General features: G+C 39.5%; 2 protein-coding genes across 4 annotated transcripts in view; one reads left to right on the top strand and one right to left on the bottom strand.

Annotated features, from left to right (window-relative positions):
* Positions 1-1,505, bottom strand: part of LOC103185538 (cilia- and flagella-associated protein 47-like) — a 174,702-nt gene extending 173,197 nt beyond the window's left edge. The window contains exon 1 of the mRNA XM_042334120.1: positions 1,356-1,505. Within this exon, the coding sequence (XP_042190054.1) occupies positions 1,356-1,505 (150 nt within the window). The remainder of the gene's footprint in view (positions 1-1,355) is intronic.
* Positions 1,506-1,796: 291 nt separating this feature from the next.
* Positions 1,797-9,994, top strand: LOC103185513 (transmembrane gamma-carboxyglutamic acid protein 1). 3 transcript variants are annotated; one of them, XM_007904056.2, is made up of 4 exons: positions 1,956-2,015; positions 5,695-5,744; positions 7,258-7,418; positions 9,433-9,994. In XM_007904056.2, the coding sequence occupies exons 2-4, from the start codon at positions 5,732-5,734 to the stop codon at positions 9,973-9,975; spliced, it is 717 nt and encodes a 238-aa protein (XP_007902247.2). In that variant the 5' UTR covers positions 1,956-2,015; positions 5,695-5,731; the 3' UTR covers positions 9,976-9,994. The 3 variants fall into 3 exon arrangements, with proteins under 3 accessions (XP_042190299.1, XP_007902247.2, XP_007902245.2); XM_007904054.2 differs by lacking the exon at positions 1,956-2,015 and adding an exon at positions 4,283-4,341; XM_042334365.1 differs by lacking the exon at positions 5,695-5,744 and having other exon boundaries at positions 1,797-2,015.
* Positions 9,995-15,781: the final 5,787 nt, after the last annotated feature.

Below are 15,781 nucleotides of genomic sequence, written 5' to 3'. Positions count from 1 at the left end.
CGCCATTTATTATTTTGATGGATTTCTGCATGTTAAATACCCAACTAACCGAAAGAAACTAGATCAGGATTTCACGATACAGGTTCACATCAAGACCCACATAATACAGTATACCTACTCCCAAACTTTTTAGCAATTCTAAAGCATAAAATGTGTTAATAAGGGATGATCAAAGATGGATATGTGTCCATAATTTAGGATTATGATAAAATTCAATAGAAATCACTTTCCCCATTAAATATTTGATATAAATTGACAATCAAATGACTTTCAAAATAGCTGTACCTAACAGTGAATTGTTTTTTTAAAAGCTAATCACAAGTCATTTCAATACCAAAAAACATAGTAGCTGCCTTATCTGCTAGAGGACTGATCACTTTAATTATTGATGTCTACATAGCTTTCATTAAAATGCTGATAAGACTTTGTTTTTGTCATATTTTTGGGATAGCTGCCAATAAGATTTTTTTTAATTACTTGGATGTTCAGAAGAAACAATTTACATTTATTTAACTGTCTGCGAGGGGAAGGCAAAATAAATGATACAAGAAGGATAGTCAGAAGGCGAACAAGACTGTGTTTCCACACCAGCTCTGTGTGGTGGATGGAGTAAGTTGGAAAACCAATGAATAAAGCAAAGTGCATTTATGAATTTACCTGGACTAGACTTGATTTATCCAATGCCCTGCCAACAAGTCTCCCCAGCTCCACCCACTACAAACTCCGGACCATACAAAACTTCACAGCCATATCCTCTCCGCAACATGACTCCTTTGGTCTATATTCTAGAAGAACAACTCGCCTCTTCAACTCCCCGCAGCACATATAAAAAAAATTTTGGTCTGCCATTTTTTTCCAGACTGACAATCGGAAACCCACCACCATGGTAAAGGATATCCAAACCAAGCTGAGATTTCCACGCATCTCATCTGCACATGGAAATCCCAGAGATAAAGTGTTGGAATGGAAAGCGCACTCTTTCCTTGAAGGGACACATCCTGCTTACCTAATCCCAGAAAGTATCGGGCACAGGTTGGCAATACCTAAGGCTTGGGAACCCCAAGAATGTGCGCTGGGGTGCAGCTGGAATCTAACCGGCTTGCAATTGATCTTGCTGTCTGGCAAGCTTTCCCACTGCTTCCCCAGCGAGGACCACCCTTCCTTCCCCTCAGGGCTTTGACTTGCACGGTTAACAGGAGCTGAGTTGGGGGATTTCCTCCCACCCCCAGTGACTGGTCTGTCCTTCCAGGAGCTGCCCATGAGCCAGGCTCTGGCTGTGCTGTCATCAGCAGCGCCCTGGGGTCCTGCAGACCCGCTGGGGGGGGGCTCAGTGGGGGGGGAAGAGAGAATCTCACCTGAAGCTTTGGTTGGTAGAAATGTATGTTTCTGGAGTTCCGGCTGATATTTGTCAGAGTCAGGGCGATGCGGTACGTCTCGCCCGGTTTCGTGTCTGTAAATTTCACCTCGAAACGCGAAAGCCGCAGACCTGCCACGTCCAGGTGCATGGCGAGCGGGGGCTGCGGCCGTGCGGCTCCGGACCCACAACACGCCGTCTCCGTGGTAACCGCACTGTTGCCAGGCAACGGCCCGACTCAAACTGCCGCGCCGCACATTCGTCAAAAGTTAAAACACGAATAAACGCACGGAGGGCCTGCCGGAGCAATAATCAGAGTAATACTCACAAAGTTCCCAGGGAGTTGGAGTGATCAATGAGAAGTGTTTTCAGCTTTGTACATACTGTATATCGATTTTTTTTAGAAAGCAGCGAATGTGCCACCGCTGGAATTACTGAGCCTGACGGGGGGAATGGCAGAGAGAGGTGTCATCCAACATGTGGAACAGCTGCTACATGTGGGGCATTGAGCTCCATGTCTGCGGTGATGGCACCAGGGGGGAGCCTGGCAATATTGAAGAGGAGGAGACCAAGGGCAGAGCCCTGAGGGACGCCCCACGTAACGGTGCGGAGGGGCTGGAGGAGAATCCATCATGGACACAAAGTGGAGACGATGGGAAAGGTAAGATTTGCACCAGGCGAGGGCAGGACCGTAAAGAATTGAGCTGAGACGAGAGGTGATGGAAAAGGGTAGAACGGTCGACAGTTTCAAAGGGGAGATCAAGGAGGACGAGGAGACAGAGGCAGGGCGGCAACATGTTGGTTGTGACTTTGACCAAGGTTGTTTCTGTTCAGTGGAGTTCACGGAAGAGAGAATGGACAAGGCATGAGAAGGTGGACGGAGGAGCTGGTTGATGGTGGAGAAAAGGAGCCTGGGGTTGCCCTTGGTCTTCAATATTATCTTGGAGTAGAAGGACGATTTCTGGGAGGCGAGGACGGAGTAGTAGGTTTTGACGTGGTCCAGACGGGTCTGCCAATGAACCGCTGGTTGGATTTGAGCCAGGTGCCTTGAGGGAGCAGAGGTGGTGGTGTTGCAGGGGGACTTGTGAGAGAAGGAAGCGGTTCAGGAGGTGAGGGGGCAAGCGCATCAAGGATGACGGCAAGGGATTTGTGAAGCAGAGTGACCAAGGCGGGTATGTCATTGCGGGAGGTGGCTCAGAGAAGCAGGAGTTTAGATAATTCCAGAGCAACAGAGAGGGAGGGGAGAGAGATTTTTTTCCAGGTAGGAGATAGAGGTGGGTTGGATAGCACAGAGGCTATAGAAGAGTTAAGCGAGATGAAGTACTTATCCGAGATGGCCTGGCCTGTGAGTCCATGCCAGTGTTTATACTATACATGAACCCCCATCCATCCTATTCTCCACCTATTCCATTCAATTCCTTTCCTCCCCATGTGTGCATAGAATGATGAAGCAAATTGATTTGGTTATAGTATTCACAAGATCTTACTTTCATTGCCATTAGATGAAAAGATGAAAACAATAATTTTACGTAAAATATGACAATGGTCCAAAATTCTTCAAAACCTTGTCCAAGGCTTTCAAACTTTGGGACCAGCTAGATAGACACCAATGCTGTTTTATGGCCTCCACATTTCTGTTAGTTGGGTAGGTGAATTTGATTACACACGCTTGAAAAAACGTCCTAAGTTTAACTAAAAATACATTCACTGTCACGTATGATGTCAGCACAATTAGTTTGGGCTTTTTGCGATTGTATTCTAACACTCCTCCCTGGTTCCCATTCTTCAAAGGTGTATTTTTCTTCTGGAAAATATAACAATTCATGTATATGGTAAATCCAAACTTATGAAATTGTTTCATTTACTCCAATGAATTGCATTCTGCCCACAAAATACACAGTCAATTCACTTTATAGTATATTCTGTGAAGCTCTTTGAGACGTCTCAACAACGTGATAAGGCACTAGTTCAAATCCATGAAATTATTTTCATTGCCTTTACCCATTCAGTCATTGACAGAGCTATTCTACCCCTTTAAATAATCGCCTTGGGTTTTAAGTTATAATTATGCTCCCTTTAACTCGGCAGCTCGTGTCCTCTCCTGCACCAGGCTCCGTGACCATATCACCCCATCCTCGCCTAACTCCACTGGCTTCCCATCACTCAGAGAATGCAGTTCAGGATCTTGGTCTCATCTTCAAAGCCCTTCATGGTCTTGCTCCCCCCTACCTCTGCAACCTCCTAACTCCCTATCAACCTGCCTGCTCCTCCACTCAGCGGGCTCTGGCCTGCTTCACGTTTCCCGCCTCGCCCGCCCCACCCGTGGCGGACAGGCCTTCAGCCACTCTGCCCCCATCCTCTGGAACTCCATCCCTCAGTCCCTCTGCCTCGCCCCCTCCCTCGCCTTCTTCAAGACCTGTCGCAAGACCCTCCTCTTCGACTGTGCCTGCGATCACCCTGCTTCCCCCCCTTGCCCTCCACCCTCCCCGATCCCGACCCTCAGCTCGGGTCCGAAACACCGATCGTCCAGCGCCTTGGGACGTCCTCCCGACCTGAAAGGCGCTTTGCAAATGTGACTTTGTCGTTGTCGCTGTTGATGTGGGTTTTGAATTTATAGTAATGTTATACGATGTCCTTCAAATAGCAGAAGTGTCAGTGACAGCGGTAGACAGTGCCGCCCCCCCCCCCCGACCGACCCCCCTTTAAATAGTAGCCACGGGTGGGTGACTGGCAATGTTGCTTTAAATAGCAGCCATGGGGGTGGAGTGACGGACGGCTTCAGCCCTTTAAGAGAGGATCGTCCGCGAGCCGAGCCCCGCGCGCGGGGTGAGCAGTGCGCGTGTGCAGCCGAAGCGCTTCCGCCTAACGTACATGGAGCCGATCCCGAGTGCCTTCGGTTTGGGAGGTGTCCTGGAGCTGGTCCTGGAGCCGCCGCGGTGAGCTCTGCTGGTGCAGCACGCGAGGCACATTCGCAACAAACTTACAAGGTTACACTGCAAGTTTTTTTTAGTTCTTAAGTGATTTTTTTTTGTTTTGAAATAAAAGCTGAATTCGGATTATCCGATCCCTTCATACAGAGGAATGTTTGACTCCATTGCTTCCTCACCATCTTGAGGCGGGTTCCCTTTGCTGGACGTTATGTGAGAGGACGGCGTGTTAGTCGCGGTCAGTCGGCTTTTTGTCGTTAAAATAATTTGTGCTGAGCGCTGTGATCAGGATTTAGCAAATGGGGGAACCGTGAGAACTACATTTAGTAAATAAATAACACGTTGGTGATTACTCTTTAAATGTTGCTCCCCCTTAAACGTGTGGTTAGGGGGTGACCACATCTGTAACTTATTTGAGAGTATTTTTTTTCTCAAGTTCAGCAAGTTACGTTTTGAATAGTTTGTAATTGTTTAATCTTCCTAAACTCTTCATTGGCGCTAATTTGTAATCCCCCGAGTACAGGACATTGCTTAAGTTACCATTCTTCATGTGTGAACTAGACTACAGGTGGTCTCGGTGAACTAAATTCTGTCTACTCTCAGTAAAATCAGTCAACCATTATTCCTGCCAGGGAAGTCCATGCCTGATCTGTTGTCTCCTGTTTTTCCTCTGTGATAGACATTTTCAGCACAGTTCAGCGATTTAAATAGCCCCGGTACCATATAGTTTTGTATAGATTTAAAGTCTTGCTCTCACCAAAACTGATTCACCAACTGTATTTATTTTGTTTTAAAAAAAGTAATAGCATTTTCAAATTACCTGTGATGTTATAATAAAGCATTTGTCTCGTGCCTTTCACTTAATAGGATGCTCAAATAATTTGTTTTGGGCCCGTCAATTGGGTGGTATTGAATTTTTATGTGCAACTGATTTTTCATGAGGCAAAAAGTATATTTTTAAGCTAAGAAGGTGGATGTACTGGATAGAATAATTGTTTTGAAAGTTAAATGTAAGATAAAGGGAACATAATAAAAGAAAATAATAATCTATTATCTTGTACCATTCTGTATGTGAAATGTAGCAGGTCCAAAGAAAAATAAATACTTTTGTTGGATTCAATATATGCCAGCTTTTATATTGTTTAATTTTGTGTAAGTAAATAATGCATTTCTTAATCCATTTTATTATCTGAGTCCTTATATTCACAAATGGTAGCCAACACCCACAACTGTGTTTGTAAAGAGAAAGCAAAATAATTCTGATGTCTCAATAGTTTCTAATATTTAAATTAATAATTTGCCTACCTTAGAAAATAATTGCATTGGCTAGTCCTTACTCATTTGAAGAGAACTTCAACTTTTGTTAACCAAAATATATAATGGTGCTCATGTACTTTTTTTTCCTGATTACAGTTTGTTTTCGTAACATTCTTGCTTCAGAGTTGCAAATATGATGCAGAGTGGTAAGTTTTTTCATAAAACACACAATATTGCTTTATCAGAGGTGTTCGAGTAGTTATTTGATCTTTTTCTTTCTAAAATTGCGCACTGAATTAACAGTGTCAATCCTTTAGTTTCATATGGCAAATAATTTTTCCTTTGGTTTAAGTGTCTACATTGGGGACCGTATTACTAAATTAACATGGCTATGTGTTCACTTACAAAATATGCAATCATTAAACTTTAATGTATCCCGTGAAGTGCTTTGAAAGATGCTATATCAAATGCAAGAATTATGTTCCCATTTAAGAATTGATACAACGCGATGTTACAACAAAGACAAGACCGAACTGTTTACATTTATATAATGTGTTTCACGTTGGGAAGATGTTTCAGAACACTTGACATAAAACATATTTATTTAGTGTCCTTCATAGAGGATAGTGTCTAAGTCATGTTTTCCTTAAACCTACCCTTTAAAACTGAGCATTTGTTCTATTGTCTTGATACCTGGGTATTGTTTACTTCCTCTGTCCTATTATCTTATACAATCTACATATAAACAAATGTCTTATCTTTTCTGAGCTGTCTTTTTAAACCTGTAATCTATTCAGCTCACCTGTCTCAATACCCCACAGTACAACTATTTGTATTTTGTGCCCTTTTTACAGGATAATGTCTCATTGACCAGTATTCATTATCTACAGGATAATGTCTCATGACCAGTATTTACAAAGTAGACACTATATCACTAGTGTCTACTTTCAATTGCCATCCTTCCTCTTCTGTTAACATCTGTGTTTTCTAACCTTTCCAGGTTCCTTACTGGTTTTGGTTTTAGTCTGCTGCCTTATAACAGTAGTTCACTTCCTCTCCTACCACAGTAGCTTAATTTTGGTATACCAAAAATTCAAACCTGTGCACTGCAATGTGGCAGTTGTTCCAAAAAATACACCATTTATTTTGAGCAATGTGTATGGACCTGAATCTGTTGGGTGGTATTATTTAATGCCAACTAACTCAAAGGAATTAATTTAGATCAGAGGTAGGAGAAGTAAGCAGGGTCTCCTTGGAGTTGAGCTGGCTCCAAGGTGACATGACTAGTAACAGAATTGAGCCAGCCCTCTGGAGCGTGTCTCGGTAGTCCGATTCCTGAGCCAGGCGGGTCTGCAGTATTCCAGGGCACTGCTGATGATCCCACACAGCTCCTGTTAACCCTGCAAGTCAAAACCCTAACAGGTAGGTAGGGTGGTCCTAGTTGAACAAGCAGCAAGAAAGCATCTATCTCTGGAATTTCCACATGTAGGTGGGATAAAGTTAGGCTTGGATACTCTTCAGCATGGTGATGGGTTTCAGCATATGTCAAACACCTGGCTAAACCCCCCACCCCCATTTTTTTGAGAATTCAAAACTGAATGCATCGTCTATTCCAGGGTGTTAAAGCATTGAATAATTTAAGATGTTGTGCACCCCACTCCCATGCAATAATGTTCTTGGCAATTTCACAAACTGATAATGTTTTCTCCTCTCTGGCAGTTTTTTTGATGCAAAGTGAGGCAAATGCTATTCTAAAAAGATACCGGAGAGCAAATAATTTTTTCGAAGAAGTGAAACAGGGCAACATAGAACGTGAATGTCGAGAAGAAGTTTGTACTTATGAAGAAGCAAGAGAAGCTTTTGAAAATGATGAGGCAACCGTAAGTTAAATCTGAGAGGCTAGGTTGCATGGTAGTTTTATGTACTGTCATTTGGCAGCTTGGAGGTTGTTTAAATGGAATCGCAGGATTGATGGAATTAAAATCTCTGACTGGATGAAGGTTTCTTCTACCTGATAGAAGTAACAGACCCAAGGTTTGATCAGTATTAAGTGGATTTCTAGTGTAGGGGTTCTAAACTAGTTTCTGCTGTCAACAGCAACAACTTGTATTTCTACAATGCCTACTGCATAAGTTAATGTCTCAAAGCAGTTTATAGAGCCAATGTTGAACTTTGTACAAGAATGGTGGGGAAGAAGAGAGGTGTTCATAGACATTGTTAAAGAGAAAGGTTTTCAGAAAGATTTTAAAGACTTGAGAAGGGGGGCAAGGCAATGGAATTTGGGAATATTATTTCCAGAGTGTAAGCATATAGTGTTTAAAAGCTATATGGACATGAAATGAGTGAGTGATTGTTGGCCAGAACACCAGGAGAAACCCTTCTTTGACTTCTTCTTTCACCTTGTTCGTCTCATCCTCTGGTGGTGGAAATACTGCCCTATTCTGCATTTCTTCCCCTTTTTTTGTTTTTGCTCCCTCTGCCACAGGATAACACGTTTCTTTCCTTCCCCCATTTATACTTTGTTTTTCACCTAATCTCTTTCGCTCCCTCCCCTGCCCAGCCTATCTTTCTTCATTCCTCCCTCATCACATTAAAAATTAATAGCAGGCCAAACCCTTGGAAGTTGGGCTAATATAAAGGAGTTTCTCCTCTTGCTTTTTAAAACGCTCAATCTTTCATTGTTTGATTAAGTATAAGGCGGTTAAATTGTGCACATGAAACCAAGCTAGGGAACTGTGGAATCTGGAGGAAGCAGCCTAGATCTTGCAAAAAAAAAACTCACCCAACCGGATACATGCTTGGGATGATCACTGAAGAAAAATCTTCAGTGCAGATAAGTGCGAAGTACTGAATGCACAAAGTAAAACTGTGAGACCAATGTAATAGATGAATGGGATAGAATCTACCAAGCGGCAAAATGAAAGATCTAGGGGTGTTAGTTGAATTATTGCTCACGATGTCCAAATAGTGTGAGACAGCTGGAACCTTGGCGTTTGGGAACCTGTGCTGTATTGGAAAATCTATTTTAATTAGATCACCAGAAAACGTACTCAAACTCTATAGTGCTCAATTCGACTGAACCTCTTATGACCAGGTGTTCATCCAACAGTTAATTCAAATGTTAAAGTAAAGCATGTGAACATGTATATGTATTGAACGAAATGCAAAATACTGCAGATGCTGGAAATCTGAAACAAAAACAGAAGTGGCTGGGAACACTCAGCAGCTCAGGCAGCATCTATGGAGATCAGAAAGTGAGTCAACGTTTCGGTTCCACGACCCTCCGTCAGAACTGGGGCATGTTGGGAGGGAGAGGCTTTTAAGGACTAACAGGGGAGGCAAGGAAGACAAAGGAGAAAATGGGGTAGAGGATGGGATGAAGGGTTAAAGAGCCGTTAATGATGTAAAACAAAACACCCCTCCCTTTGCAAATAGCTAAGAGATGAATAATTAATCTCATTGATTGATAGTTAGGATACTGGGAACAGACCCTTCCCCTTTTTACTAGTATTGTGGGATCTTTAATGTGTCATCCAAAATGTGGGGCCTCCCAAAATACAGAACACCCAATTGGCACTGGAGTGTTGGCCTAGAGTGAATTCAAGTAGAATCTGATATCTGCATTACTTGGGACAAGCTTTATGTTATAAAGGCGATGTTAGACTATCACACAATGTATTGTACTAACCAAAACCGTCTTTCATCAGGAGTTATATTGTCACTATGATAGCACATTGAACCAGCTTTTATTAGTCACTTTTTCTTTTGTTTTGCCCCCTCAACCCCCTCCCTCACTATTGTCTGTCCATATTTCATTGCATTTAAAAAAATATTCTGGGCATTAAACAAGTAGTTGTAAATGTTGCAAATGATTATTATTTGTTTCATTTTCAGAATGCATTCTGGAAAGATTACATGAAGGGACCAGATGACTATCAAGGAAGTGGCTCTGATGTTAATGTGGATTCAGTGTACATTATAGTTCCTCTCCTGACTGGGCTTCTCATGATTATTGTTATACTTTTTGTTATCTGGAGATGCCAACTTAGAAAAGCTACACTCAGGCAGAGTGTTACCCAGACTAGGTGTCAAGCAAACCAGACCAGCAGAAATGTATCTGTAGTTGTGTTTGGTTACAATGAGCAGCATGTTGGTCCGTTTGACCCATTACATACACAGCTACTAGATGGTCTGACTGCTGATTATTCCAGTGGAAATTGTCTAGCTTCTGGCATGGTAATTCATGGTCCTCTTTGTTCATCTGGATTGTCCAATTCAGGTTTACCGCCATCCTATGATGAGGCCACTGGACAGGTGGGAAATGTAAGAAATGATTGTGCAAACCATCATGGAGAGAATCCTCCGAAGTACGAGGAAATTGTGAACCCAAATGTAGCCAAAAATGTGGTATCAGAAGTTGAGAGAAATGTGAGATAAACAAATCTTTAATATTGCATTGATTAAGCAGTGTTGTGTTTAATTTGACATTTTATCATTGTTGCAAGTGAACTAATTTTTTTGATTGTAATTTCAACTAAGTAGTAATTTAGTATGGACAGTATTAGTTTTTAAACTGACCCACTAACTGACTTCATACATATGTCAAGCTTTTTTCGCTTCCTCCTCCACGTAAGATTCTGGAGAAATATAAATACTGATTATTAGCAAAGTGTAGAATATAGTCTATTCATTGGTTTAAAGTGTACTTCAACCAAAACTGAAATACCCTGGGATATGACAGATATTACCACTATCCTGGGGCCTTTTTTGGTTTAATGAAGCTTGAACTTTTGAGTTGGAATTCTTGAATAATTATTACCACTATGTGTACTTTAAAGCAAGAATGCAATTTGTGTTTTAAGCTGCAAGGGGATGGGGGGAGGGAAAGAATGAAACACTGGTTACGACATGCACTGCATCTAACCTACAGCTAGTCTCTCCTTGTTGAGGCCAAGAAGGTTAACATTGTGGTGAATTAATTGGCCCCAAGTGTACAAACATTGCATGATTCAATTTCACAATAAGCCCATGATGAATACAAATGTTGATTAACCAAACATATACTTTATTAAAACTTTTCTATTGTGCACATTTGGATAAGCCAAAATTAAGGTGTAATCTTGGAAGGAGGTCAAAAACTTGTAATTACATTTTGAATAGTTATTTTCTGTTTCAATTTCCTTATTTGTACATTTTTTATGATAAAGATTTAATCAAATCTTTATAGTCGGCGTCGACCTATTTCACAAACTTGTATCTATAAATTACCTTTTTATAAAAAACATAATTTTATTTTGACCATTCCAGTATTAAAAAGTACAGTCAATTCACTTTACAGTATATTTTGTGAAGCGCTTTGAGACGTGATAAGGCGCTATGTCAAATTCAAGGATTGTTGTTATTATTAGAAAGAGATGAAATTTTATCTGCATGTTTCCACTATTGGGATGAAATTGTTTGAGCACAGAGTCTGCTTGATTTGTCATGGGGACGTTTTTATTCCAACTTGCAACCAACAAAGACACCTGGTCCAAACTCTTGCAGTGTTTAGACGAGAGATCTATTAGATAGATCAAAGAGTTTATTAAAGGGTTGTGCTAGAAAAATTCTAGTGTACTAATCTAGAGTGATCAGTATTAAAGATTGTCATACGGGTTTTCTTTTAAGACAACATCTCTTCATAAACCTTAATGTGGGTGCCTGCTCTAGACTGACCTGAGAGCCAATACCAGCCTCAAGAAAAGAAAATACAGGCTGTGTCTTACTGCATAATCTGCACTCTTTTGTAACTGGATGAGCCCAGGTCATTAGAAGTGCTTTATGTACCTTTATTGACCTGTTATGTGAAATGTTGTATTGTGTAGCAGGAAAGATTCAACACTTGTCTAATTAATGTGTTCAATATGAATATGGGCATACATATATTTTGTTTCAGTATTTACAGAAGGAATATTTTGCAATGTACTTGCTATTCAAAATAAGTATTAATTACATTTTTCCTCCAGTATTAGATTGTTAGACAGGTTTCTTCCTTTAAGACAGCATCTCTTCATGAACTTTAATGTGGGTGCCTGCTTTGGACTGGCCTGAGAGCCAATACCAGCTTTTGAAAAGAAAATACTGCCTGTATATCACTGCATACTCTCCTCATGTGACATGAGCCCCTGTTGAAAGTATTTCACTTGAGGAGACACAATTCTGAACTGTAAAAATGTCAGTAAAACAGCTAAACTGTTGACGCAGAAGATTCTGGTAACATGAGAATATTCTGTTAAACATTTTTTTATATAGCATCTTTTAATAGAGCCAGTGAGAATATTGCTAATGGAAAAATACTCAGCCATTCCTTATTTACTAAAACATTAAATATAATTACATAAAATGCAAGATATAAACACTTAGACAATTAAAAATGTGAAGAATAGTGGGATCACTGAGAAACTGATTGGAGCAAATCCTAGGTAATCTTAACAATCGTGGTATGCAGCATAAACTTATTTTGAGTCCATGAGAATGAAGTTTCTAACTTTGTATATCAGGATTTTTGAATTAAAACAATAATTTTATTATGTAACTGGTGATTTACACAGGTGTGCTGATATGTTCCTGTCTCACTTTTCAATATGATTCAGAGTAAAATCTTGTGATGTGAAAATGTTCTACTGCCTTCTGCTGATATAAACATTTTGATTTGATATGCTGCAGCAAGAAATTCTGAACGATTACTCATGTAGGCTCACATACTCCAAATTTGTTTTCCATCTGAAGTTTTGTATTAAGGGAGAAACCTTTTTGAACTTGAGCTAACTTTGCATAAACAGCCCTAAAACAATTTCTTGTCTGAGTAACAAACATCTAGCTTGGAGGAATTTGCCAAATGGAACAGTACTGTGGTTTAACTTCATGGTACATTTTGTTCCATGAAAAAAATTATATTGGTATGGAGGCAGCCAATTATGAGCAGTAATGTGTGCTCTAGACACAACAAAACTGATTTTGAGATTCATTTTAGAAACATACATGATCTAAGAATTTAAGATTGAGGAAAGTATGAGATAAAATACAGCTGAGTTTTAAGTCTGTGTTAAATTTATGAGCGTGATTGTGTATGGTGTCTATAGAAAAGTACATTGGTATAACAGAAATGCAGATACCTAACTAGCGTAAGTTGCATTACTATAAAAATAGTGTGTTGTTTTTATTTTAATTGGTCACATAACAACTTAGAAAGAATTATGTGTTGGGGGAAGGGTTAAAAAAATTGGAATTGTGCCAGCATGATTTCATCTTCGCTGAGTTGTTGCATTCACAACTATTCTTTTATGCATACTAAGATCTTCCTTTGTGACTCCTGCAATTAACCATTGTTTAAAATAGTTTGGAACATTTCCATAATTGTCTAACTGGCTCAAATTGTGTGTAGTGACACTGACCCTTTGACAAACTAATGTTCTTTCTGTATTGTATGTATTGTGTTTCAAATGTTCAGCTGAGAATTTACTAAACCTGTGATTTGTTCACCATTGACCACCATTCCATCACTTTAGGGGAAGCCAGGGCAAAATCTGCTGTCAATGATGCATTCTTGGTTTATTGCACAGGGACATTTTCAAATGTGATGCTTACTAATTGAAAGAACTTGTAAAATATGAAGAAAATGCTTGATCAAAACAGTTGAGTGCCTTAATTTTATAGAGAATAATTCAATCTTTGTACCCATTTGAAGAACGTACAGTATTTTAGAAGATCTGTTTTGTTATGCTAATATGCAATAAGTAAGAAATAAAAGTAATTTAAAAACAAGTCATTTGTGTGTATTTGTAATTATTTAACAATGTCAGGAATTTATAAGCAGAAACAATATACTGTGATGAAATACAATACAAAATGACATTTGTAAAGTGCCTTTTGTGTCAGGAGGATGTCCCAAGGCACTGAACAGTCAGATTAGGATCCAAGTGGGGGTTGGGATCAGGGAGGGTGGAGAGCAAAGGGTGGCTGAAGGCACAATTGAAGAGGAAGCTCTTGAGGCATGCCCTGAAGGAAGCAAGGGAATGTGGGATAAATAGCCTTAACTCCATTTAAATAATTCCTCTAGACTGGTTAAATTTTGGGTTTATGTAAATTGTTTTTTTTTAAGCAGTGCAGTAGAGAACTTTTAAAAGCCAAAATAACATAATGCTCTGTGCCCTTTGTCAGAGAAGTGCAATAAATAAATGACAGGCCCATGAGTATGCAAATAATTTGTTGAAAACAGCTGATTGTAGTACACAGATGAGAAATGAGTTATCATAGAATTATACAACACAGAAGGAGGCCATTTGGCCCATCGTGTCTGTGCTGGCTCTTTGAAAAGAGCTATCCAATTCAATCCCACTCACCAGTGCTCTCCCCATAGCCCTGCAAACTTGTCCTCCCTAAATTTAAAAAGATCATAAAGTTTCAGCCTTGAATCCTGGTCTCTGCTAAATTGATCTTAAATGGGGCAACAGTTGAACTGTTACAATGAGTTTCAGCACACAGTTGGTCTCTACAGAGGTAAACAATATCTTACACTGAAAACCACCCTCCACCTGTGTCAGGTGAGGATGGTTTGGGGCTCGACTAAGTCTTTCTAAAAGGTAAACTTAAAATTTTTTTAAAAAAATATTTCAATTCCACTTCTGACATGATTTACAATCTGCAATTAAAGTTACTGCAATGGATATGTTGTCCATTAAGGAATCTCAAACAATACCATATTAGGCAATACAATCAAAATATGGTGACGTGACTCATGATGGCAACTCCTTAATTGACTGGATATCTTGGAAATGCTTTGAGACATTTCAACAAAGCGATGAGGCACTGCATTGTGCAAGTATTTTTCAATTCAGTTCTTTAATCTCATGCGAGTTTCGGTTTCATTGTTAGACAGAGGTGTGTCATTTTCAAATGGAAATCCACAGACATTTCACAATTCCAGCTCTGGTTTATGTCCTGGAAAATTGCTGAACTAAACAGGCATTTTACTTAATTTTACTTTTGTTTGTATTTCTTTAGAATTTGTCAGATCACAGTCCTTATAATAATAATAATAATCCTTGCATTTGATATAGCGCTTTTCACGTTGGGAGGACGTCCCAAAGCGCTTCACAGAACATACTGTAAAGTGAACAGACTATTTGAAGTTGTTTTGTGTGTTGCTGTAAATTTAGTGAGCATGACAATTACGTGTTTGTTTGCTTTGTTCCTCCCATTTAATCCTTATATTGTGTACTTGGACAATTAAAGTTTGAGAACAGTTCTGTTGAAATGTTTTTTAAAAATATGTTTTTAGCTATTTTAGAGGCAAGGTGGATTTAATTATGTTGTATTACAAGCTAATAGGTATAGATTTGACTTTCAATTCATAACACAGTTGCAATATAACCCTTGCCACTCCTTAATAAGGGTTAAGACATGAGTGCCTCATTTTAGGTGGTTCTAGAAAAGTACTGGCAAAGGTATGAGTTTGCTTGTCTTGCTTTGAGCTAGAGGATGTTCATGATAAAAGGGAGTGGGGAGAAAGAAACTTAAAATGGGGAATGAAGAGTTTTAAGTGGTATAAGGTTACAATCTAACCTTTTACCAAGTGGATACGTGAATAATAACAATAATCCTTGCATTTGATATAATGCCTCCATGTCTCAATATTGTGTTATTGAAATTATTGTTTGGCATTATGTTTTACATCTGTTGTAAAATCCTTTCCAATTCTCTCAACAACAAAACTACATTTGTATAGCACCTTTCACGTCAGGAGGATGTCCCAATTCAAATAATAATAATAATCCTTGCATTTGATATAGCGCTTTTCACGTCGGGAGGACGTCCCAAAGCGCTTCACAGAATACACTGTAAAGAGAATTGACTGTATATTTGTGGGCGAACGCGGCAGCCAATTGCGCACAGCAATGTCCCACAAACAGTCGTAGATTGAAAATGACCAATTTATTATTGTTTTTGGTTTTGGAGGTATTATTATTATAAACTCTTAATCAACTTTTTGATTGCTTCCATATATTCTTGTACTCATCACAATGTACCTTATTTTTTGGTTAACTTTGTATATTTTTTTATCCCCAATTTAATTTACCTATTGATATAATTTTAGAGTATTTTGAACGTTCTGAGTTGGTACTAACCTCCTATCTTTGACAAATGCTCTCCAAATTTATCCTTAATTGAGACTGAATGTTATTGTGCTATAGGCACTAGGATC

The sequence above is a fragment of the Callorhinchus milii genome, unplaced genomic scaffold (genome assembly GCF_018977255.1).
Source record: "Callorhinchus milii isolate IMCB2004 unplaced genomic scaffold, IMCB_Cmil_1.0 Scaffold4, whole genome shotgun sequence".
Taxonomy (NCBI): domain Eukaryota; kingdom Metazoa; phylum Chordata; class Chondrichthyes; order Chimaeriformes; family Callorhinchidae; genus Callorhinchus; species Callorhinchus milii.
The sequence above is the reverse complement of the archived record's forward strand: the minus strand, read 5'-3'. Positions and strand labels throughout refer to the sequence as shown.

Coding starts and splice junctions, on each gene's coding strand:
- LOC103185513 (XM_042334365.1), top strand. CDS start 1,832: ATGTGGAACAGCTGCTACATGTGGGGCATTGAGCTCCATGTCTGCGGT. Junction 2,016..7,257: donor AAGTGGAGACGATGGGAAAG/GTAAGATTTGCA, acceptor CCTCTCTGGCAG/TTTTTTTGATGCAAAGTGAG. Junction 7,419..9,432: donor TTGAAAATGATGAGGCAACC/GTAAGTTAAATC, acceptor TTTCATTTTCAG/AATGCATTCTGGAAAGATTA.